The following is a 25,252-nucleotide window of genomic DNA, read 5'->3' on the forward strand; positions in this document are numbered from 1 at the left end:
GAAATATCTGTCTGGCTTAGAAATCATCCAGGAAGAGTGGTGACAGCTCTTCAGATCGGATATTTATTTAATCAAGCTTATGGAAAGACTGCTTCAGTTCAAAATGCATCCAATTGTTTCAAAAACACTGGACTGTGGCCAGTTAATCCAGACATATTTCCAGACAACTTTTTTGAACCAGCTGAAACAACAAATATGCCAATAGCTTCCACAGATAATTAAGTTTTTATTAATATAATTTATGTCTAATGTCCATACAGTAGGCATGCATTTTTCGAGTGTAATGACATCTGAAAGATGTATTCGCTTAGCGAGTATTATGAAATCTTTAGATCCTACATCTTGAGTTGAGAGAGTTTAAATTGAACCTACTTAGATGGGTTACACACGTTATCACACGTACCACTTCCAAAAAGTGCAGTGCTTAAATGAAACGGACGGTGTAGTCGGGGTGGGTTTTTTAATTAAATGCGCTTTTGTATCACGGTATTTTTTTTTATTTTTCGCTTAACACAAGTAACATAACTGTAGGTACTTCAAAACTCTCCATTACTCTTACGTCAATCTCTCAGCCAATTACAGATTGGTTATGGCCGGCGCGTTTCGGATACGCGCTACGGTGAATAACGCGTAGGCGGGACAACTCGGCCTTTGCGCTCATGGCGCCTAGATGTATCCGCTATAACGGATAACACTGATCAACAAAATTTTGTAACAAGAAAAGTAAGCAGTAATTTCGAAATATCTTCCTAACCTCTCCACAAAATCATATGTATATTAATTTGATTAGGACTAGTTTCCGTGTACCGGCAGTTATCAGTAAAATTTAATATTAAGTGTTTTTTCCTTATTATTTTTTAATTCAGTGTTTTATTTTTCAGAAAAGTGGCTGTGTTTTGTGTTCGCTGAGTGAAGTGATTCTTAAAGAATGTCAAGAAAGTGTAAAAATGATCCTGACAAGTTCTGTTACATTTGTGGTGAAATTACTTTTGCATCTCAACGAAGAAATTTAACACTTTTAATAAAAAAATTGTATGAAAGTTATTTCGGTTTTCCTGTTGGCACGCAAGATAAAGTGTGGGTTCCTCACATCTGTTGTGTTACATGTGAAGAACTTCTTACAGGATGGGAAAAAAGATCTCGATCTATGCCTTTTGGAATTCCGATGATTTGGATGGAACCGACAGACCATTCAACTAATTGTTATTTTTGTCTAACTAATACAAAAGGCATTACAATTAAAACTAAAAAAAAATTAAGTACCCTGATGTGTCATCTGCTAAAAAACCGATACCTCACAGTGAAGAATTACCTATACCAAAACCACCTCAACGCTCTGATCTTTCAACTGAATCAGAGGAAACAGATAATAAAAGTACTGATCCTGATTTTCAAATTGCTTCTTCATCTATCTGTCTCAAGGAAGAAACGCCACACCTACTATCTCAAGGAGATCTTAATGACTTAGTTCGTGATTTACACTTGTCTAAACAACAAGGAGAACTTTTAGGATCTCGATTAAAAGGATGGAATTTGTTGCAACCAAACACAAAAATAACTTTTTTTCGGCATCGTGATGAAGAGTTAAAAAGCTTTTTTTCACAAGATAATGATTTAATATTTTGTAACAATGTCTGTGGTGTTATGAATATTTTGGGAATACAGTACAAAATTGACGAGCGGCGTTTATTTATTGATGCTTCAAAAACAAGCTTAAAGGCAGTTTTGTTACACAATGGCAATAATCTTCCCTCCGTACCGGTAGGTTATGGTGCTAACATGAAAGAATCCTATGAAATAATGAAATTTCTTTTAGAAAAGATTAAATATGACGAACATAAATGGAAAATTTGCGGAGATTTTAAAGTTGTTGCCCTTTTATTAGGATTACAACTTGGGTATACAAAATTTTGTTGTTTTCTTTGCGAATGGGACAGTAGGGATAGGAAGAACCATTACGTTAAGAAAAATTGGCGCGAAAGACAATCTCTTACTCCAGGAATAAAAAATGTAAAACATGCTCCGTTAGTACAACCTAAAGATATATTTTTACCACCTCTTCATATAAAACTTGGCCTGATGAAAAATTTTGTGAAAGCAATGGATAAAAATGGCGCTGGATTTCAATACCTAAAAGAAAAATTCCCGAAAATCAGTGACGCCAAGATTAAAGAGGGTGTGTTTGTAGGCCCTCAAATCAGGCAAGTGATAAAAGACGATATATTTAAAAAACAACTCGATGATTTGGTAAAAACCAGCTTGGGAATCATTTATAAAAATCACTGAAAATTTTCTTGCAAATCACCGATCAAATGACTATCAAACTATTGTCCAGGAACTTTTAGAAAATTATAAAGCCTTAGGCTGCAATATGTCCTTAAAAATACATTTTTTAGATTCACATTTAGACTTTTTTCCTCCAAACTTGGGTGCTGTTAGTGATGAACACGGGGAACGATTCCACCAAGACATTTTTACCATAGAAAAACGATTCCAGGGAAAATGGAGTCCAACTATGCTGGCCGATTATTGCTGGGGATTACAGAGGGATGTTCCTGACGCAAAATACAGGAGTAAATCATAAAAATGTATTCATATTAATGTTATAACATTGATAATAATTTAATTCTTGTTAAAATAACTTGTAATTTAAGAAAAGTTGAAAAAATCATATTACAATAAAACTATTCGTATCTGAAATACTAAACTACTAATTCTACTCTACTTGACCTTATTCCTAATAGAATTAGGCAAAATTTTTCTTGTTACATAGAAAAAAAGTTTTTTTGTTGATCAGTGTAATTGTTGAAACTGATATTACACAAATGTCTTTTTTTTTCTGTTCCAGTCATTTCTTGAGACATGACAGATGACAAAAAAAAATGTCTGGAGCACAATTTCGTAAGAGAAAATTAGAGAAACAATTATCGTTAGCAAAGCAAGCAGACTCGTTCAAGAAGTATCTTCGTCCAAATCTTCAAGAACCGCAACCATCAGGCAGCAATACAAATGATGATATGAAAGAAGACATAACCAATCCCACCACAGGAAGCTGTACTACAGAAGGTCCCGCTTTATTTTCAGCAAAAGAAAATACTCCACAACAGCGTGAAATAACCAAACAACCACAACCATGCAAAAGTACAAATTACAAAGTACAAAGGGAGAAGACACTAATAATCCTCCCACAGAAAGTTGTCTCATTTTAACCTTTAGTGACCCTGCAACATGGGATGTCTCTACTGATCATCTGCGGCAAATCCTCGTCAAACACGGGCCAGATCAAGTGAAAAATATCGAATTCCCATTAGATAACCAGCGTCTAAGTTTTCTACAGTACATTATAAGAGAAAACTAGTCAATGGTGAACGTGTGCCTCGTTCATATATTCAGCTTCAAAGGATTCTGTGTTCTGTTTCTGTTGTAAGCTATTTTCTACAGATGAAAAATCCGCTCTATGCAACAAAGGTGCTAATGACTGGAAGAATATTTCATATATATTATCAAATCACGAGAAAAGTAGTAGCCATTTAGCAAACTACCAACAGTGGAAAGAGTTAGAGCTTCGGTTGAGGACTAATAAAACAATCGATGAGAAAAATTTACGTTTGATAAGGGACGAGGAAAAATACTGGCAACAGGTTCTCGAAAGGTTGATTGCTTTAGTGAGAGTTCTAGGAAGCCAAAACTTACCTTTTCGTGGAACGCATGATAAACTATTTACTCCTGCCAATTGAATTTTTTTGAAAATGGTTGAATATCTAGCTATATTTGATCCTATAATGAATGAACATCTTAGGAAAGCGAGAAACAAAGATATTCATGTTCATTACCTCGGAAAAAAAATCCAAAATGAACTGATCAGTGTTTTGGCTAAAGCTGTCCAGGAGAAAATACTGGCGTATATTAACTCAGCTAAATATTATTCAATAATTCTAGATTGTACACCTGACGTTAGTCATGTTGAACAAATGACCATCATCGTTCGAATTGTCAAATTGATTACACAGGTCTACAAAAAAAAATTTTTTGTTTGGTGCCGCTAATTCTAGGTTATATTTTGGTTAATTAGCCCACAAGATGTCGTGTGAAGCTGTGAAGCTACGTTCAGGTTTGTATCGATCGATATAATAACCTAAAAAACGTATTTTATCATAATTAATGTCATTATAATCAATAATTTTTTTTTTAAATTAATAATATTGATATGCCGTCGTCAAGAAGGTGTTGTGTAAATAATCCAAATACATTGTGTTACATTTGTGGTGAATATGTTGTGAAAAAGTTTAGGAAACCTATAACAGATTCAGTGAAGAAGACATATATTGATTACTTTAAAATAGAGATGAAGGCTCTGAACAAGCCGTGGGTTCCAAACATTGTGTGCAAGTTGTGTAGTGAACATTTAAGACAGTGGGCAAACGGTAAACGTAATCATTTAAAGTTTAATGTGCCGATGATTTGGACAGAACCGAAAAATCACATTGATGACTGTTATTTTTGTGTTGTAGAATTACATGGTATAAACAAAAGAAAAATGACATATCCTGATTTACCGTCTGCTAAAAGACCTCGACTGTGTTCAGATGACGTACCATCTCCTATGAGTCAAGATCTTTCAGATCTATCAGATTTGTCGGACACCGATATGATGGAAGTTTTTTCTGATGAACGTGACAGTGATTTTAAAGTGTCAACAGCGCCTTCATTTTTTTCTCAAGATGCTTTAAGTGATTTGATTTTGACCTTTCGAAAGAGCGCTCTGAGCTACTGGCATCTAGACTCAAAGAAAGAAATTTGTTATCTCAAAGTACAAAAATAACATTTTATCGTGATCGTGAAAAAGAATTTCTTCCATTTTTTAGCTCAGAAGATGACATAGTTTTTTGTAATAACATTGGTGGCCTTCTAATGAAATTGGGGCTCTCAGAGTACAAAGCTGAAGAATGGAGATTGTTTATGGACAGCTGTAAGCGAAGTTTAAAATGTGTTTTACTAGATATTGGTAACAATCATGCAGCTATGCCTATTGCTCATTCAACGAAATTAAAAGAGGAGTATCAAAATGTGGATCTTGTTTTGAAAAAACTTAAGTACTTGGAGCACCAATGGGTTATATGTGTCGATTTAAAAATGGTCAACTTTCTAGTAGGCCAACAAAGTGGGTACACTAAATTTCCGTGCTTCATATGTTTATGGGACAGCAGAGCAAAAAAAGACCACTGGATCAAGAAAGATTGGCCTTTGAGAGATAACATGACGGTTGGCAAACAAAATATTATAAACCCGCCTCTAGTTTCTAGTGATAAGATTATTTTGCCTCCATTGCACATCAAATTGGGACTTATGAAGCAATATGTTAAGGCATTGGATAAAACTAGTCCGTGTTTTGTATATCTTTCAAGAAAGTTTCCTGGTTTAAGTAATGAAAAACTAAAAGCTGGTATTTTTGATGGCCCACAGATAAGACTGTTAATGAAAGACAACAATTTCATACTTTCAATGAATAATTTAGAAGCAGAGGCTTGGAAATCTTTTGTTGCTGTTGTAAAAAAATTCTTAGGAAATCAGAAGGCCGAAAATTACAAAGAGTTAGTTCAAAGCCTCTTAATTAGCTTTAAAAATCTTGGATGTAATATGAGCATAAAAGTACACTATCTGGACAATCATTTAGACAAATTTCCTGAAAATCTTGGAGCGTATAGCGAAGAACAAGGAGAACGTTTTCATCAAGATTTAAAGGTGATGGAAGATAGATACCAAGGTCGCTGGGATGAGCATATGATGGCAGATTACTGTTGGAGTATTACACGGGAATGTCTTGAAGACATCCATCGGAGAAAATCTAAAAAGAGAAGCTTCTAACCTGTGAAATAAAATGTGCAATTAAATGTATTTAACTGTTTTTAATTAAATGTTCTTTTGTTTTTTAATAAATGAAATCTCGAAAACTATACGTAGCATTAAAAAAGTAAGTATCACGTTTTTATCAGGGTACCGAATGTACTTGAAATCAGTTTTACTTTTAGCAGCACCAAAATCATTGTAGACCTGTGTTACTGATGAACGTAAATGTGAAATCAAAGAATATTTTTTAGAATCTGTCCCTCTTTTAGACACCACCGGTGCTGGCTTAACTGAAAAAAATCTTGATCAGTTAAATGAGATGTCTCTCTCATTAGAAAATTTACGTGGGCAAGGGTATGACAACGGAAGTAACATGAAAGATAAGCACAGTGGTGTTCAAAAAAGGATTTTAGATATAAATACACGTGCTTTTTTTGTACCCTGCAGTTCACACACGCTAAATCTTGTTGTGAATGATGCTGCAAAATGTTATCTGGCAGCGACATCCTTTTTCAACTTGGTCGAAAAATATATGTATATTTCTCTGCCTCAACCCATCGTTGGGAAGTCCTATTGCGTCATGTGCCTAGTTTGACACTGAAACCATTGAGCGATACAAGATGGGAAAGTAGGATTGATGCATTGCGTCCATTACGTTACCAATTAGCATGTGCATGATGCCCTTGTGGACATTTATGAAGATCATACTCTGATTGGTGTATCTGGAAATCAAACTCGAATTGAAGCTCAGTCTATTGCTAAAAAAAATTGCGGATTTTAAGTTTGTTGTTTCACTTGTCGTGTGGTATAATATTTTGTTCGAAATTAATTTGACTAGCAAAGTTCTTCAATCCCAGGGATCTAACCTCAATACCGTTACAAATGCTCTTTTAAAAACGAAAACATTTCTTGAATGCTGCAGAAGTGATTTGGGATTAGAAAAAATGCTAGTAGAAGCTAAAGAAATATCAGAAGAAATGAATATTGAAGCATCATTCGCATCAGAAACGAAGCCAGTGCGCCTAAGAAAAAAGAAAAGACAGTTAAGGTATGAAGCGGAAGATGAGCCAATATGTGATGCGAAAGACCAGTTCAAAATAAATTTTTATTTTGCTTTGCTAGATACCGCAGTAAAATCAGTTGATGAGAGATTTAATCAGCTAAAAATATTAGTCATGTGTTTGGATTTCTCTACAACGTTCATGAGTTGCAAAATAAAACTTTCAAAGTTATTCTGGAACACTGCATAAAGTTGGAAGAATCTCTTAGTGATGGAAACTCTAAGGATGTTGATGCAACTGAGTTATGCAGTGAATTACAAGCTATTGCAAGAAGTGTACCAAATAATACTGCGCCACAAGACGTTTTAAATTATATTTGTGCAAATGGGCTTCTAGATAGCGTACCTAATTTAGTAACAGTAATAAGGGTATTGCTGACACTTCCCGTGTCTGTGGCCAATGGAGAGCGCAGTTTTTCTAAACTTAAACTGATTAAAACATATCTACGGTCCACAATGAGTCAAGAAAGGCTTGTGGGGTTATTGACTCTATCTATAGAGCAAGAAATTGCTGAAAAAATTGATTTAAAAGAAATGGTTTCTATATTTGTAAGAATGAAGGCAAGAAAAATCATTTTTCATAAATTAATATCTACAGCCTAGCAACAGAATCGTGTCACAAGACTATGCTCTAATAATTTGATTAAAAAATACACTTATAATCTGCTTTGCTTTAATTACCTGAACCCATGCCAGTACCTAGTAAAAATGTTTTTTGATCTTTGAATGTGCTATTTCCAGGTTATTCAAAAGTACAGAATTCGCAGTTTTGTTTGTGCGGAGTTTTGTTTTGTCAATCTTTAATCGGTGTACCTAGTATTTTTTTTGTTGTGTTTTTTATGGGTGTCGTTCCAATGTTTTGCCTAGGGCGCCAAGTTTCGTTGAGCCGGCGCTGTTTGCATCGACAAGTTCTTTAGCTGTTCCAGTTAATGTCATTTCTCCAGTTCCCAGTGGTAAATTTAAAAGTGGACAAGGTAAACGAAAGCCAAAGAAACGAACGACAACATTCTTACTTACGTCATCACCAAATATGGCAGAATTAAAGTACAAACGAGAGATTGCAGCTGAAAAACCAACTCGTAAAAGGAAACAAGCAGTTACTAAGTCTCTTTACATTGATGATGACTCAAATGAAGAGCGCTCTGATCAAGAAAACGAAGATGATTGTGCCTGTATTTACTGCAACGATCTCTACTCACGTTCAAAGCCTGGTGAGGGGTGGTTGAGGTGCAGGCGGTTCAGTCGTTGGATTCACGCAGCCTGTGCTGATTTGCCAAAACGTACCAAAAATTTTGTTTGTGAATTGTGCAATTAATTTTTATTGTTATCTCTTATTTTATCATTTTTGTTATGTTGATTGCTGTGTATGTCATTTAGTCCATACGACTTGTGTCGTTTTGTCCATACGGTATGGACAGAACGGATTTTTCTTGATCTTCATTTAATACTAAATATTTTTGTAAGTGTTGATTTTTCTGACAAAATCTATATGATTCCTGTTAACCAATTAATATAAGCAAAGTTGTATGAAAAAAATGTGTTCCTATTATTGATGATTAATAAAACAATATATCATTTTGGACGTACTTCCCCTTATTAGAAAAACTATATTTTGTGTACCTTCTTACTTACTTATATATCATTATTTTTATATATAAATAAATAACTTGCAATTGAAGACAAATGTTTACATAACAAGTATTAGAAACTTTAGTTTAAAATAAAAATAATTATAATATTTTTTTTGAAAAAGGTTTATTACAAATAGTTAAGTATTTGTTGTTTTGTTTTTTAAGTTTATATTTCATTCCTCATATACATAAAGTGCAATGGAAAAAATATACTTTTAAAGCCAAAGGTTATTAATACATTAGATATTTAAAGTTTAATAATTTTGTTTTCAGTAATTGTTTAGTTTTTTAGTAAAAAGAAATTGTAAACGTTATTTAAAATGGTAATAAATTAATAATATACTACTAAATAAATACAAACCTAGTTATAACAAGGCTGATTAATGTAGGATTTCATAAGATCTCTGAAGTTCTTTTTTTCATAAATGAGACTTAAATTTAGAATGTAGAAGTATGATTTAATAATAATATCTAAGTGTTATCTATTGTATTTTATTTCATATGCATATAATAATTTCCTTTTTGTTTATTAAAAACATTCGCTAAATATTCGCATAATTTTGCGAATGCGAATATTGAAAAATGTGCGGAATGCGCGAATATCCGTTACAGAACTAGATTATAACCAATAATCTGTTACAGAAATCTAATGAAATTAGAAAATACACAAATACCTGTGCCGTCCTAATTATCTTGCGTCTGGTATGGAAACGTGTGCATATTATGACGATATCAAATTTTTGAATATTTATATCTCAGAAACAGTCGAGTAAAAAAAATGATACATTTTTTATAGATAATTTTATTAACCTACGTTTGTCTAGAGTACGTTTATAATAACACTTACCGTTTTGATAAAAATGGCGAACTTTTTTTTTTATATTTGACCTCGAATAAAATACATGGTGGGCCAGAAAGGCGTGCGAATTTCAAATCAAAGTGATTGTGAAAGGGCCGCGGGAGCGAGCGGTAGCGCGGGTAGTAGGGATAGGTAGCTTGGTTCTCGGAAATTTTGTCGCCATGGAGCGTTTCACCGGTGAGCAGCGTGCGTTCTGCGTAAAGGCTTATTACAAAAATGGCGATTCGTGCACTGTTACGCGGCGTCTATTTCGCTCTGAGTTTAGTTTACATGATTTAAATCAATGTGAAAGTGTTATCAGATCGTGGGTCAAAATGTTTGAGTCTACGGGTTCGACACTGAATCAAAAACCTTCGGGGCGTCCAAGGTCAATAAGAACGGAAGAAACTGTAAGCGAAGTCTCGACGTCCGTACGGCGCGATCCCCAGTTATCAACACGAAAGAGATCAACTGAGCTCACTATATCAAGAACATCATTAAGGTGTATTTTGGCAAAAGATCTTAAATTTCACCCGTATAAGTTTCAATTAGTCCAGGAATTGAAACCAAATGACCACCATCTTCGCGGTGATTTTGCCGAAAGAATGTTACAGCGTTTTCGAAGTTAGAACAATATTCTCTTCTCGGATGAATCTCATTTTCATTTAAGTGGATATGTGTATAAGCAAAATTGTCGGTATTGAGCCTCAGAAAATCCCAAATTAACATCAAAGACATTCGCTTAAAGTGTCGGTTTGGCAGCCATGTCGACTGAAGGAATCATCGGACCCCATTTCTTCGAAAACGAGCGAGGCCAAACCGTAACAGTAAATTCTAATCGCTATACAGACATGTTCCGTAACTTTTTTTTCCCACAACTGGATAATTTTGAAGCCTACAACAGCAGGACCTGGTTTCAACAAGACGGCGCGACATCTCCTACATCCAATGAGTCCTTAGCAGTAGTAAATGGGTGAGTAAGGAAATGTTTACTGGAAAAATGATATCGCGTCGAACGGACATTCCGTGGCCTCCTCGGAGCGAAGATCTCACGCCACTGGATTTTTTTTCTGTGGGGGTACCTCAAGAGCCGCGTTTATGCCAATAAACTGACGACAATTGCCCAGCTCAAGAACAACATTTGCGAGGGAATGTCTGCTATCCCACGAGCGATGTGTCAGCAAGTTTTTTCGAATTTGAGGTCCAGGTTCGAGGAGTGTGTACGTGTGGATGATGCACATCTCAGTGATGTTATTTTAAAAAAATAAAATTCCCATTTGTTTATATTTCCTAAGCTTTGTAGTTTTTTTTCTATGATTTTTAAAAATTCGCATAAACTAATGGCCCACCCTTTATTTGCTTTAAATTAGATAATTGATTTTCAACTTTTTGTGAAGTTTTACACCTTCGAATATCTAAATTGAATGGACTATTATACTTATACATTTACAAAAAACAAATACGATAAATGGTACCTTTGTAATGTTTCAATATCTTCGAAATTGTTTCCTAAATCTCTCATAATGATAATCATCAGTGGCTCTTTCACCTTTTGCCTTTTTAACTATTTTGTTAACACTTTCATCAATAACACTGACTTCGACTTTCTGTATTGGTCGTTCAGCTGGCCTCTTCTTAGAATGAATACTATCCAAATTGAACCTATTATGTTGAACAAAGTTTACAGCCATATTGGTTGGCACAAAGTGTGATGGGCCATCCTTTTTATTATGTTTCTCCCATAAAAGTTTCATTTTTGCTTCTTCTGTTGCCTCAATATTTTTTATTTTCGCATCTATGCCCAGATCAACTTCTGGAATTCCGCTCAGCATTTGGTTTGAAAGCATTTCTTCCGATCTGTGCATTGAGGACGACCGTAAGTGCTCTGGTAAAGATAGTAATGCAGCTTCTTCTGGAGCTAAATACTTTAATACCTCGCTGTCATCTGATTCTTTTTTGGATGAGTCACTTCCTTCTACAAAAAAAAAAAATACACAATATTAACATAAATTTGAAATGAATTATTAAATTTTAAATAAGGCAAGTCCTTACTTATTAATTTATAAAAATATTTTATACGGTGACATTTCAAATCCTAAAAATTTATACATGTTACATGTTCTTAAATTAGTATGTAGATTTATTTTCAACAAAGTCAAGTATCTGGGTTTCAAATATAACAGTTATTAAATTTAATACCTAATAAACACAAAAATTACATAACTTGAATACACAACTGACCTAAGTGATTCTTCTCATTTTATTATCCTTATCACTAAATAGCTTCATCAACCTTATATTGAGCACTTCCAATTTTTCCATCATAATTCTATACATAATATGTACATATATGTATGTATGAAGTTCATACTAATATGTAGTATAAACTTTAAACAATGAACATAGGATCATTAATGGAAACTGAAAGCTTTCTCTTTGAAGTGCTCTGATACAAACTATTGCTAAGGCTACCCTACGTAAAAACTTTAGTACATAAGGTAAGCATAGAAAGGTGTACCGAGAAAAGGTGAACAAACAGTGGTGACTATTCCGAGTAGCTGTAATGAAAGATGAAAGAAATGCGAAGAGAACAAATTTGTGTCAAAACAAATATGACAAACATAAGTCCTTGAAGAATATTCTCTTCCAAATGGTTTAGATGGCACGCATATCAGACTAAAAATGTACACACTTGCGGTAAATAAAAGTATATGAAATTCTCCACATGGTTGTATTATTTTAACACAATCAAAATTTATGTTAATAATACGTTAGTAAATTAACATAAACCTATACAAATTCATTGCAATTTGGGTGAATATACGCTAATTGGATATCATTTTAAAATTATAATATTATATTTTTGGTATGCTTAAACAATAAGGAATATGGTTTTCTATTCAAGATATTTTTTTATTTAAGGCATTAATAAGGTAAGACCACCTATTGGGTTTGCTCCACCAATTTATCGACACATTACAGTTATTTATCAAATATAAGGTTACCAGCAGTGGCGTGCACAACATAGATGCAAACAAGCACGGCATACCCTGCCCATACAAGAACTAGACTTATATGGTTTAATTCTTATTTACATACTTTTCGTCATACATGCCGAAATACGAATGTTTACATTTATTATATCATTTGATTCACGATTTGGTAAAATTGTTACAAGTGCCGTCTATAAACGTAAAAACGAACATTTTCGATCGGTCAAACGAACATTTTCGATCTCAAGGACGATCTACAAATCTCTTGTTGTATGCAGGAAACATTTGCATGTGTGTGTGCAAAAACTATGCATTTGTTAGTGTTCCAGAGGCACTGCTTCCTTAACCGTACTCGTTTAAAAAGACATAGAAACTGTCAAATGACAAAGGACTATTTCATTTGTTGGTATACTCTTCTAATATTTTTTTCGCCATTTTGTTATTATTGAGTATTGTTATATTTCTTTTTAAGCACAAGTGATAAAGTTTTTTAGTAGCTAGTGAGTGATTTTATTAAAGAATGATGGAAAATTACAGTTGGGAGCTCTGTACTAGTGATGTGTGTTTGAAGAAATTAATTACGAGTACATTTTCAATTGTCGTTTGATTTTAATTTGTCGTTCTCTTTTGTTTTCGTTTGATGATTATTATAAAATAATTACATAGAGAAGGTATGTGACCAGTTTAGATTTAACTAAAAAAAGTTATGTTTAAATTAAACTAATATTTTAGGATTCTACTACGTTTATGTTAATTTACTACGCGTTTTTTATTATTTTAAAAACTACATATTCCCGACGTTTCGGATACTTTGTAGCAACCGTGATTACGGCAGACATCTCGAATGCCCGTTAAAAGTAATAAATACGCATAGTAATCCGAAAATATTATTTTTATTTAAATGAATACTCGTGAAAGTCTTAGATTTCACTATTGTTATTAATGTTTTAGAGGAGGAAATTATTATGAAAAATGTTTTTTTTTAAACATATTCTGCTTCATCATCATCATCATCAGCTATCGGAGCCCACTGCTGAACAAAGGCTTACCCTATCCCATATCTCTGTGCACGCCCCTGGTAACCGATAACTGAATACAGTATTTTTTCGTGTAATAAATAGTACTTTTTACGTTCAATACTGCTGGTAACACAGAAATAATAACACTAACACCTGTTTGTCGTGTTCGAACCGTTCGTGTTCGAAACTACCAAAACTTTTTGCTAAGATAAGAGGTTCACTAATCTATTATATTTTGATATTACCTAAAACAATAAAAAGAAATGTAGTCAAAAATTCTGAAAAAAATCGGTTCTTCTAGCTTCAGAACAGTGGAAAGCACAAAAATGGAAAAATCAGAATATAAAAAGACAAAGTAGAAAGGATCAAGAAAAAACGGAAATTGAACGAAAACACTTAGAAAAGAGACTCAAACCGGCGCCAAAGAAAAAAATCAAAAACAATCAACGACGAATAACAAAAATACTATTTTCCAAGAAATTTTATATGAAATACGTTGTCGAAAATAGAGAATATGAGGAGTTAATTGATATAAAAAGAATGCTAGGAGGCAGACAAAATAAAAATATATCACGGACGAAATAGAAAAAATGTTAACTGAATCAGATAATGTTTAATAGCTACTATGTAGGCACTTAAATACAATGATCTCATAATGTTGATTTACTTAGATGATTAGAGCCTCCTCATTATTTAAAATAATCTTAGTTGATTACATTGATAGGTGGTTAAAATGTACTGAAGTTTTTATGTTTCTGTTTTAAAAAATATATTTAATATTATATTATTATAAATATTAAATCATATTGCTTCAGTTTAAATAAAGTCTATTGGAAATTAACAGTATTGAAGAAGTTTAAATCCCTTCTTTGTTATAAATTATTTATTAGGAGAAATATTCACGTTTTTCATGGGACAACTACTTAAATTGCCAATAAATGGGTGTCAAGCTGAAAAATAACGCTACATGAAAATTAAAAACGATCCCGTTAAAAATGCTGAATTAAAATAAAAGGAAAATACACAAATACTCTTAGTATATATGGTATGGCTGAAGGGAAAAAAGAGCCATTAGAAAAATATGGAGAGAGAAGGCTAAAAAGTATAAAAATCGCATGAAGCTACAATTAACTAAAAACTGTCCAGCAACATTTTATGATGAAGACCAACCTCTACTTTCACAACACAATTTCGGTCTGGCTGCTAACAGACAAACCGAAACTCAGCCGACAGTACAATATAAACTTCTTAAAAAACATTACTGTAAAATTAAACAGGTACGGCAAAAGATACGTGACTATCAAAAAAACTACGACGCATCGGACAACAGAAAATGGCCCCAAACTCAAAATTGATTATTTACGGAATAATAGAAAGAGAATGTAGAGGAGGTGAAGCAATAATTATTAGTCAGAGAGGTGATCCAAAATCAACTTAAAGAAAATATGAATTTGACAACAAATTGCAATAAAAAGACGATATTAAAAAAGTATTAAGTGATAAACTAGTCAAAACATAATAAAGTATTGACCCAAATTAATATCATACCTGTAAGAGAGTCATATACAGTAAATAAAAGTTCATTAGATATGAAACGGAAAATAAGAAACGATAAAATGTGTTCGAAGTTAGAGAAAATAGTTGCAAAGTTTAAATTATACAAAAAGAATATTTGTATAATTTAAAAATTTTGTGTAGATTAAAGTACTTTAAACATGGCTTTTAAGTTTATGAATTTTTATAATTTAAAACTATCCAACGGTATGTACTATAATTTTCATCTCAGATGAAACTGACAAACAGATTGTCATAAAACCTGTCTGTGAAAGTTTGATGCAAGCAACATCAAGGCGTTGAAGTGTGGCTCTGCCTCATGCTGTCAGCTGATCCGCCAGAATATCCAAAAAAACTAGAGTAAATGCAACAATAACTATCAAATTAAGCATAAAAGCAGGACTTACTAGGAACACAACAAAAACAAAATTATGACTAATGCCTCAGAAACATACAACATCTGTAAACATGGAGAAAATATAATACATAGACAAATAGATAGAACTAGGACTGTTAATAACCACATGGGATGCTATACATAAAGAAATTAACAGAAGAATCGCTAAAATGTGGAAAAGATTTTGGTCTGTTAGTGCGGTTATAAAAAACAAAGACATGTCAATTAGAATAAAAATAAATGGAAAGTTTATATATAACACATGCAATTTGCCATGTTTAACATGGGCATTAACAGAGAAACTGACTAACAAACTAATCATATGTCAAAATAGGATAGAGAGAAGTGTAAATAGAGTATGAAGATGAAATAAGATAAAACAAAATTAAAATGATCACTAAATTTAAAGATGTGAACAACATATTCAAAACAGTTATTGGAAATTGCTTACTTAACAGGACATATGACGAGCGAAGGAAATGAAATCTGGACAAAAACAATTACAGAGATGGCAAAAGAAGAAAAGGTAGACAAATGATAGAGAATTTATCAATATCAAATGGAATATATGACATTTTCTTCAGGGAGACAAAATATCAAATACTGTTCTGAATGGAATGCAAACAAAATAAATTAGTTCTCTTTTTTATCACTGTCACTTCTCTCTCTCTTGTCATTCTATACCGCCTTGTAACAATTTCGTTACAGATAAATTACAAGACTGAAATATTAATTACTTGTTTTATTGCTATTATTCCTTCAAATAGAAATACTGTATATTCACCCAATTAACAACTATACTGGCTTACATTAAGCACTATTTCACCACATGCCAAAAATGTCTATCATATTGATGGAAAGTATATGATAAGTCTTTCACTGTCAAAGAAACATTAAAATTTTAAAAAAAGGCATCAAAGTCAGCTAAATAAAACTAAGACAATTTAAATTAATTAACTTAGTTTTATACCTAAATAGTTTGCTTTATTCATAACTAAACAAATACAATGAAATAATATAAAAAAAAGATCCATTGAACTGTAAACAAATTATAATAAATACTATTATTAACCATACACCTACCTTTACGTTTTGCTAATTGTTCTTCTATGTACTTCATCATTTCCTCGTCTTCGTCACGTTTATTTGTTTCTGCTGAGAACTGTGTGCCAATACCTGTATCATATGCATCTTCCACTTGTTTAACTTTACCACTCTTAAGGGCTTGCATGTTAATCATGCCTCCAGATTTAACACTAAATGGATCTTTACAAGTAATTTCTTCAGATATGGTAGCCTGACCAGTTGCTAAAGCGACAACACTTACTCCGTTGGGCCTTTCTCGAAGTTTCTGGATCTCTTTAGCCTCTTCTAGTTTAGATAAAATTAGTTCTTCATCATCAGATTCGTCTTCATCCTTTATCCTTTGACGAAGGTTTTTCTTCTTTTTGGGTTTAAATTTTATTTCCTCAACTTGAGGAATGTCTTTCGATTCATCCATCATTCAAATTCGATGAAAAAAGTTTAAAAACAGAACTTCATATCCATCAGAATTTCATCTAAGTACTTCATCGGGTAATAAAAGTATAATAACAATAATTTGCACGTGCACTTAACTTTAAAAATCGTATTTATTATAATACTAACAGTACACAACTCTGAAATGAGTATGTAGGAACATCTGCCATTGTCATTTCTTTAATAACCACAGACAATCACAATATACACAAACAACATGTGAATTATGATGCGGCTTAAGCGATACATATAATAATAAGATAATTGAATGATTTTCATTACTGAAGAAATTTAAGAAATACTTATAAAAAAAAAAAAACAAAAAGGGAGACATTTTTAGTACCAATAAACAAATCCTTCTTGAAAATATCGTATTTCCATAGGCTTTTTCTTTTTAATTTTTTTTTATTTTAGTAACGATTTTTTTTAGTTAAAAATAATAATTATGAATTTGTTTCCTGGAACCTTATTTATTTATATTTTATTTTGAAGGTTAACACGCAATCTTAAGAACGATAGTAAAAAATAGTATAAATGCAAAACAACTTTAGGTATTATGACAGGGCAAAGGAAAAAAAATATCATTTTTATAACAGTTTATCTCTGCATTCAAATACCGAAGTGATATGATATAATAGTCTGTAAGTAGTAAATGGAATCATAATCTACGATGCATCGAATAAATTGTTATATATCACATAAATTAATAAATACACTCAAATATATAATACGAAATATTTTTAAGTACATTTATTAAACTTAGAAGCTGAAATCTAAGCAAATAATGAGATCTAAGATTTTCGCGAGTTTTATTCATTTAAATGAAATTAGTATTTTTTTTTTCGGATAAACTACGCGTGATTTATTATTGTAAAGTTCTACATACTCCCGACGTTTCGGTTACTTTTCAGCAACCATGATCACGAGCAGGCGATTTTGCAAAAATAAATCACGCGTAGTTTATTCGAAAAATACTAGTTTCATTTAAATCTAAGCAAATATTTAAAAATTATTTTAACTCTTTAACAACGACCCTGAGGCAAGTTATATCTGAATGACAACTAGTCAACTAGCAAATCAACATAAAATATGAACATTGTAATCAGCAGTGATAAAAAACACGGGCCTACAATGATAATTTATTTTCTTACGAGCTGCATAACTTATTCCAGTCACCTTTTGACTTTCAACTGTGATAATATGTGTGAGTCTTGTCCTACGATACGAAGTAACATTCCATAAGTTTAATCACAAATTGTCAAAATGACTGGTGTTCTATTATTGCAATCTTCGCCACCGAAATTACAAGATGTGCAAAAGAAAATATTTAGTAAAGATGCATTGAATTTCATAGCAAACCTTCACAGAGAATTTGATACCAGAATTGATAAACTTTACAATGAACGTTTGCGGCGTTCTGCTATAAAGTCCGCTGAGGGTCTAAATTTTAAAGTTTCTTCAGAACGTAATGATAAAAGTTGGAAAGTTGGTCCTTTACCAATAAGGCTTCAGTATGTATTTAAATTTTAAGGTATGCTTCCGCTTTTTTCACATACATATATAACTATTCAGACAAAAATTAAATTTTCTCGCAATAAAATTTTCGCATTTGCTTAATTTTTAATATTTCTTTTGATGGATGTTGTAATAAATATTGATACATGCATTACTTATAGAAACCGTCACTTAGATTTAGGTGATGTTTCGGCATCCAACACAGCACATTTCACCGCAGCTTTAAAAGCAGATGTTCAAGGAGTGCAGGTCGACTTTGATGATGGTCATTGTCCCACATGGAGGAACCAATTATTGGCATTTAATAATATATATTTGGCTGTTCATGGCAAACTTCAGGGAGCTCCCATTAGTATAGCAACCTGCCCAATTCTAATGCTTAGACCGAGAGCTTGGAATATGATAGATCATGATATTCTTGTAAGTATTATTTGAGGATATTGTAAAATATGGTGGTATATAAAACTATATTTATGTTGTATGTAAATTATTAATTGCTTCAGACAGCTCCAATAAAAAAATTAAAAACACACTAACAAGAATAACATACTTAAAATAGTTTGATAAAATATTTATTGTTATTATAGATTGATGGCAAGGAGGCAATAGGTCCATTAGTAGATTTTGGTATTCTTATGTATCATAATGCTAAGAAGCTGTACGAGGCCAATAGTGGACCATATTTTTACTTATCAAAACTAGAAGGATCAAATGAAGCACAACTTTGGAATGAAATTTTTGTATGGACACAAAAACAACTCGACCTGCCCCATGGAACCATCAAAGCCTGCATTTTAATAGAAAATATTCTTTCTACATTTGAGTTAGAGGAAATTTTATTTCAACTTAAGGACCATTGTATGGGTTTGAATTGTGGAATATGGGATTATTGTGCATCAATCATAGCAAAGTTTGGTAAGTCCTTATTAAAGAAAACTGGACGTACAGGCCCTTTCTGATATTTGTGAAGAATTTCTCACTGTTAATAAAAATACAGTGAAAACCAAATATTTAAAATATTTTTAGGGGACCGAAAGGAATTTTTACTTCCTGATAGGAATAAGTATGTTAATATGGACCGCAAGTTCCTTGATAGTTATATGAAGATGGTGGTCCATACATGTCATGCGAGGGGTGCATTAGCCACGGGTGGAATGGCCGCCTCTGTACTGAATCCAGGAACAGACGGAAGTGATAATGGGTATTAACTTTAAATATAGTGAATATTATTTTATTGTACCTCTCTTATTGTTTTGGATACAAAAAATATATTATTTCTTCCACATAATATACTTCTCATGGTTGCTCATATAATTATCAACTTTATTTGTGCTAGTAATGCCTAAATAGCAATAATCATTTGCTAACAATATAGAAACTCTATTACAGATCAAAGAAAATTATAAATAAGGTTCTGGAGGCAAAAATGAAAGAAATAGAATCTGGTGTGGATGGTTTCATGGTGTATGATTCGCGTATCGTTCCCCATATCAATGAAGTGAGTTTTATCGTCCGAGTTATAGAAAAAAAAAAATCTTGAATTTGTTGAAGAAATAACCAAGATATCTATTGATGAAAAATTCAGGTTCCATGCATGTTTTTAGTTACTCTTACCCACTGAAGACTGATATATTAAATAATGATATTACAAACATTGGACTGAATATTGAGATTAAAGATATTTTTTTATATTTAGTATAATAATTTATATACTGAGAAATTAAATGTCGGACAGTTTGTTAAGTATTTAAATATCGCATAAAGTAAAAAGAGTGAAGCTTAGTAACTGAACATAACTATAACAAATTTTATGATGCTAGTACTTCTATAAAGATAAAACAAAAAACATCACTTATATTGATGAGGCCATGTCGTCTAGAATTAATTTACACATATGGAAAAAGGTGTTTTTTGTACAGTAAAACTTATTAACACACTATGTCATAGTTTATACTACATTGAAACTCCGCAAAACCTTTTTTTTTTTTCGTCCTTATTACAAACAACTGAAATTTTCATTATTCTTCCCATGTTATGTTTGTGTTCTTTTTTTAAAAGTGCAATGCAGAGTGCATTTCGTTTGTTATAATTTTACTGATTATTATAATCGCCATTACATAGCCGCCTATCTTTCCGCATTAGATTTTATTGAGCAACCAACCACATTGAAGCAATCTTTCCCAATACTGAAATATCAGAGGTGCTGCTTCCAGGCACAAATTTAATTCTATCACTTGCATCTAAAGTCTCAATTTGTTATATAATGAAGATTCAGGTATCTATTTTGTTTTATAGTTATGGAAAAAGAGTGGGGCTTTACCGAATCAGATCCATCGCATTTTAGACTTGAATGTTACTGCACAAGATTTATTGACAATTCCAAGCGGAGGTGTTACTATGCAAGGTCTAAAACACAACGTAGCAGTCGCCATCTTGTTTATTTATCACTGGTTGGCGGGAATCGGACATTTTTTTTATAATGGCAACGTCGAAGATTCAGCCACAGCGGAGATTTCGAGAGCACAAATATGGCAATGGATAAGATTTGGGGTAACTATAATCATATATCATAATACAATAATTTTTAAACACAACTTGATGAGATTGCTTTTACCGATCAAAATTCCTTTTGTCTTTTGCTTGAAAAAATAAATATTTTTTCAAGATCAAAAAAATGTCATCAATTTTGTAAGATTTGTATACATTTTTTTTTCGTATATACTTTTTATTTACATTACCTAATTCTGTTTCCAGCCTGCTTTAGAAGACGATCCAAATATAAATGTTACACCAAAACTTGTTGAAAAAGTTGCATCAATTTTTGCTTCACACGCTCACAAAAATCTTTGTCGATCAAACGCTGAAAGGAAACGTCTAACAGCAGCGAAATATATGTGTTTAGAGATATTTCTATCAAGAAATCCGCCCGAATTCATTACAAGCTATTTAAATGACAATCATAAATTCAGGACCTTACATAACAAGTCTCTATTAAGTAATCTTTAAATAAGACAGGTTAAATTGGGGAAAACATATATATATATATATTTATATGTCATGAGATGAATCTATATACCAAAGGCATAAGTAGATATATTATGTTTATATTTATGTTTAATACTACTATATTATAGAGTACATAATTATGTTAAGAACAGATTCATAGTTTTTCTTATTTTTCATATAATACCTACATATTTTATGGGTGAGTACATTAAATGAAGACTATCCCACTTTCAAATTAATGAACTGTATTTTTTATATCAATAATTAATTAATATACAATATATTAGTGATATTTAAGGTATATGTATTACATAATAAGCCAAATGAATTATACATAGTTTTAATTATACAAATGTTATACTATTATATTGTTTTTTTTTTATTTAGAATTCCTTATTTAATTCAACATTTCATAAGACTAGGTCAATTGAATTTTTTAATGCCAAATCAAAAATAAAACTGCGTAAAAGGGTTAAACAAATCATCTTTAATATATTAAAATATATTTGTGTTTTTTAGACAAAGCATAATTATAAAGATTTAATAAAACTTGCATAGACTCCGAAAAATGATTTTTTATGAGTAAATTAGTGCATTTATTTAAATAATTATATTGTCAAGAAATATCATTTATACAATGAAAAAAATTATTTCTAAATGTCATAAAAAATATGAGCATCTTTAGCCATATAGCTAAAAGCTTTTGTCATTTAAAATCAAGTATAGTATTAGACAAAACAGAAGAAATAATATTAACTCTTAAATATAATTAAATAATTTTTTTAATTATCTATCTAACTATTACATAAAAATATATAATCTATGTCTTTTGTTATATAATCTGTTTTACTTTTATACTAATCAATGACAGCTGGTTTATTTATAAACAATGATCACATTATTGTCAAATATATAAGTCGATATTTATATATGCAATTGTGCAATGTAGTATTCTTTTCAATCACTTAAGCAGCAGCAAATATCTGATAGTAATTTATTAAGTTCTTTATTAAATTTTACATATTGATGGAATAAAAATTGTTCAGTTTAGTCCTAAAATATATTTCATTGTATTAAATGCTAAGAAACCGTACAACGTGAATTCTGTTCGCCTCCGACCCTTTGTCTTGTTAGCGCTCTAGCAAAGTTAGTGTCTCTCGTATGAACATTACCATTTTCTTGTAGAGATAGTGCCAATGCATGAGCCAATGCTTCATCTTCGGTCTGAAACGAAGGAATTTTGCACTCTAATTATATTTCAATAGAATACAAAAAAGCTAATAAGAAAAACAATTAGACTTAATCCAATAAGTTTATTTTTAAATAAGATTTGCATCTGATGTCGTACATATACTAGCCTATTCAGTAATTTTGTTACCAAAATAGTTTGAATCATGGAATAGAACTTTCATTTAGCTAGGATAAGTTCATATGGTTTTTCAATAGGTGTAAAAATGGGGCGCTAAAACATTATTTATTCACAAAGTTGGCAGTAGACTAAATAAATTTAGGAACGCTTTGAATAGAAGGATATTAAAGAATTATAATGATAGTATAGGTAATATAAATAATTGCAATACAAATATAGTTATATAATATGGCAGAAACTTTTCTTTATTTCTTACCATGTTTCCTTGCACCTCAGTGAAATTATTAGCTGCAACAGCTGTCGGAGTCCTATTTGATAAGTTAACCTCTCTGGCCTTAAGTCGCGCCATCGCCGCATTACTGTGCAGTAGAAAGTAAATTTTTAGACCAACACATATAACATCTAAGAATTACACATTTTCTTTCCTGTGTATTAAAATTTATATAAACCATAATATTCTTTAAAGAAATGCCTCAATTATATAAGATACAATTATTTTTAACCATTTTTCAGATTGGGAACAAACAATTGCATAATAATATTATTATTATAATAAAACACATTCATGTAAATTTCACTCACGCAGCTTGTCGTCTTTTAGCAGCCAGTTTTCCCTCACACATGTGATCGGCAGCATGTCTATGCCTTAAACAATAATTCAAAGAGCATTCGACGCACACCAATGGAACCATTTCTTTCGTCTTGCAGCCTTTGTATGAACATCTGTTTGTGAACACCTGTAAATTGATAACAAATAAGGTGAAAATTTTATTGACCTTAAATTTTCTTTGTACTAATTAGAGTGTTTATAATTTTTTTATAAAGCATACTTTCAGACAATCCACATAGAAACTTTTACTGTGTTTTATAATATATAATATTACACTATATTAGTGTCCAAAGAAACAACCTGTTGATATTTAAGCAAAAAATTAAGGAAATAATACTAATGTTGTTCATTCCTTACATTTAATCAGTTGGTCTTTCAGGCAAAAATCACTAAACTGATTTTGATAAAACTAAAATACTAGATATACAAGCTTATTCCTCAGAATATGATGTGGCAACATATGGATTCACCCCAGATTTGATGATTGTTATAACAATTGTATTTTGAATGTGTTCATGTGTCACTGATTAGTGATTACTTATGTCACTGTTGTTGAGTGTCACATCCCTTGTTTTTTAAAACTTATACAGTTCTTGTTGAACTGATTCCTTTTGTGGCCTTTGATGGTCCAAATGATAGGCAAGAGTGTTATATGTGGAGCAAATATAATTTATATTAACCTTTTTCCGTCTCTCCTTAGCTGGATCTGAGGTACATTGGTTGTCTATGTGAGCACCAACAGCAACGTCTGGTGGTTCACCCCTTTTTCCCGGCACTAAAGCTCCACATAGAGGACATTGCGGTACTTGTACATCTTTAGAATTTGATGCTGGACACTCATGCTTAACATAGGTAAAATGATCAGAGCTGTAATAAAAATATTGTTTTAAACAAAAAAATCTACAAATTATATTTGAAAGTGGGTAGACTAAAATTATAATAAAAATAGTGTAGAGATAATTATAATTTAAGAAACCATTAGCTTACCAATAAACATCTTTACATGCGTCACATTTCATTGGCAGGAAGTCTGAAACATGGTGTTTTATTATAAATTTTGCGATATTCTAAATATTGGATAATTAACACGATTATATTAGGAATCAGAAAATATTAATGAAATGTATGTTGGCTTACCTAGTTTATTGCATGTCTTATATGAACAGTTTTTTCCTATATGTGGAAATTCCATTGTTTTTCGTATTGTATTTATAACAATAACAACAAAAGTTCGATGGTATGTTTTAATCACAAATTAGCTTGCTACAGAATGATGAAATATTGATGTGGTTACTCTATATATATAAGTTGCACAAAATTGAAATCTATTATTCATACTAACTAGGAAGCTAATAAATGCAAAATTCTGATGAATCATGAAAGTTGATAAGACATTTTCAAACTTAAAATGTCATTGTCATATGTCATGCTGTTAAGTTTGGAATTTTGAAATAAAAAACATAACAATAAAATTATGTTATATCTTACTTAAAAAAATTATTAAACTTTTGATCTAACTTTACTTTTTGTATTTTATTATCGTACCAGCCAAGTAGCAAAAAAATTACAGCGGTATAAAAGGGACAGTTGACGATACTGTTTATTTTTTATTTGAAGTTTTTTTTTCCAAATATATATTTCAATAATTTTTAATTTCGGTTTGATCGTGTTTATTAAAAATCGTGTACGCAATAAAATTTAAACAAACCTCAATACAGATACAGAAAAAAATTCTTTGTTTTCGATCGTATTAAAATAAATATTAATGTCAATTTCATATCGTTTTTGGCTGTCAAAGCCTATTCATTATATTAACTTTCAGTAATTAAGTAACCATTGCGGATTTATAGTGTCTTCTCCATTCTCCACGACACTGGCTGTATATACTGTGCACG

At 31.6% G+C, this 25,252-nt stretch overlaps 3 protein-coding genes across 5 annotated transcripts in view; 1 reads left to right on the forward strand and 2 right to left on the reverse strand.

The window, feature by feature from the left end:
- Window positions 1-17,037, reverse strand: part of LOC116774366 (splicing factor C9orf78) — a 51,841-nt gene extending 34,804 nt beyond the window's left edge. For 2 of the 3 annotated variants that reach the window (XM_061524910.1, XM_061524911.1), the window contains exons 1-2: window positions 16,423-17,037; window positions 10,852-11,351 (exon numbers count right to left, since the gene is read on the reverse strand). In XM_061524910.1, the coding sequence (XP_061380894.1) occupies window positions 10,864-11,351; window positions 16,423-16,843 (909 nt within the window). In that variant the 5' untranslated portion in view covers window positions 16,844-17,037 and the 3' untranslated portion in view covers window positions 10,852-10,863. Of the gene's footprint in view, window positions 1-9,320; window positions 11,352-16,422 lie in introns of those variants that run through there. The other variant, XM_032667082.2, reaches the window with a different exon arrangement.
- A 702-nt stretch (window positions 17,038-17,739) lies between these two features.
- LOC116774301 (uncharacterized) lies at window positions 17,740-21,746 on the forward strand. The gene is made up of 7 exons (XM_032666994.2): window positions 17,740-18,368; window positions 18,534-18,792; window positions 18,960-19,287; window positions 19,399-19,573; window positions 19,762-19,870; window positions 20,668-20,922; window positions 21,127-21,746. The coding sequence occupies exons 1-7, from the start codon at window positions 18,121-18,123 to the stop codon at window positions 21,376-21,378; spliced, it is 1,626 nt and encodes a 541-aa protein (XP_032522885.2). The 5' UTR covers window positions 17,740-18,120; the 3' UTR covers window positions 21,379-21,746.
- Window positions 21,747-22,424: 678 nt separating this feature from the next.
- LOC116774302 (AN1-type zinc finger protein 2A-like) lies at window positions 22,425-24,725 on the reverse strand. The gene is made up of 6 exons (XM_032666995.2): window positions 24,495-24,725; window positions 24,345-24,387; window positions 24,038-24,224; window positions 23,330-23,484; window positions 23,004-23,106; window positions 22,425-22,602 (listed from the first exon to the last, which is right to left on the reverse strand). Exons 1-6 carry the CDS (start codon window positions 24,547-24,549, stop codon window positions 22,459-22,461), a joined length of 687 nt encoding a protein of 228 aa, XP_032522886.1. The 5' UTR covers window positions 24,550-24,725; the 3' UTR covers window positions 22,425-22,458.
- Window positions 24,726-25,252: the final 527 nt, after the last annotated feature.

This window comes from Danaus plexippus, chromosome 26, assembly GCF_018135715.1.
Source record: "Danaus plexippus chromosome 26, MEX_DaPlex, whole genome shotgun sequence".
In the NCBI taxonomy this organism is placed as follows: Eukaryota; Metazoa; Arthropoda; class Insecta; order Lepidoptera; family Nymphalidae; genus Danaus; species Danaus plexippus.

What these genes read in the sequence shown, in the direction of transcription:
- LOC116774302 (XM_032666995.2), bottom strand. Translation starts at nt 24,549, where the DNA reads ATGGAATTTCCACATATAGGAAAAAACTGTTCATATAAGACATGCAAT. An exon ending in CTAAGGAGAGACGGAAAAAG is followed by an intron (nt 23,485 to 24,037) that starts GTTAATATAAAT and finishes ATCAATTTACAG; the next exon opens with GTGTTCACAAACAGATGTTC. An exon ending in GCTAAAAGACGACAAGCTGC is followed by an intron (nt 23,107 to 23,329) that starts GTGAGTGAAATT and finishes TCTACTGCACAG; the next exon opens with TAATGCGGCGATGGCGCGAC.
- LOC116774301 (XM_032666994.2), top strand. Translation starts at nt 18,121, where the DNA reads ATGACTGGTGTTCTATTATTGCAATCTTCGCCACCGAAATTACAAGAT. An exon ending in ACAGACGGAAGTGATAATGG is followed by an intron (nt 19,574 to 19,761) that starts GTATTAACTTTA and finishes ACTCTATTACAG; the next exon opens with ATCAAAGAAAATTATAAATA. An exon ending in GGCAATGGATAAGATTTGGG is followed by an intron (nt 20,923 to 21,126) that starts GTAACTATAATC and finishes TTCTGTTTCCAG; the next exon opens with CCTGCTTTAGAAGACGATCC.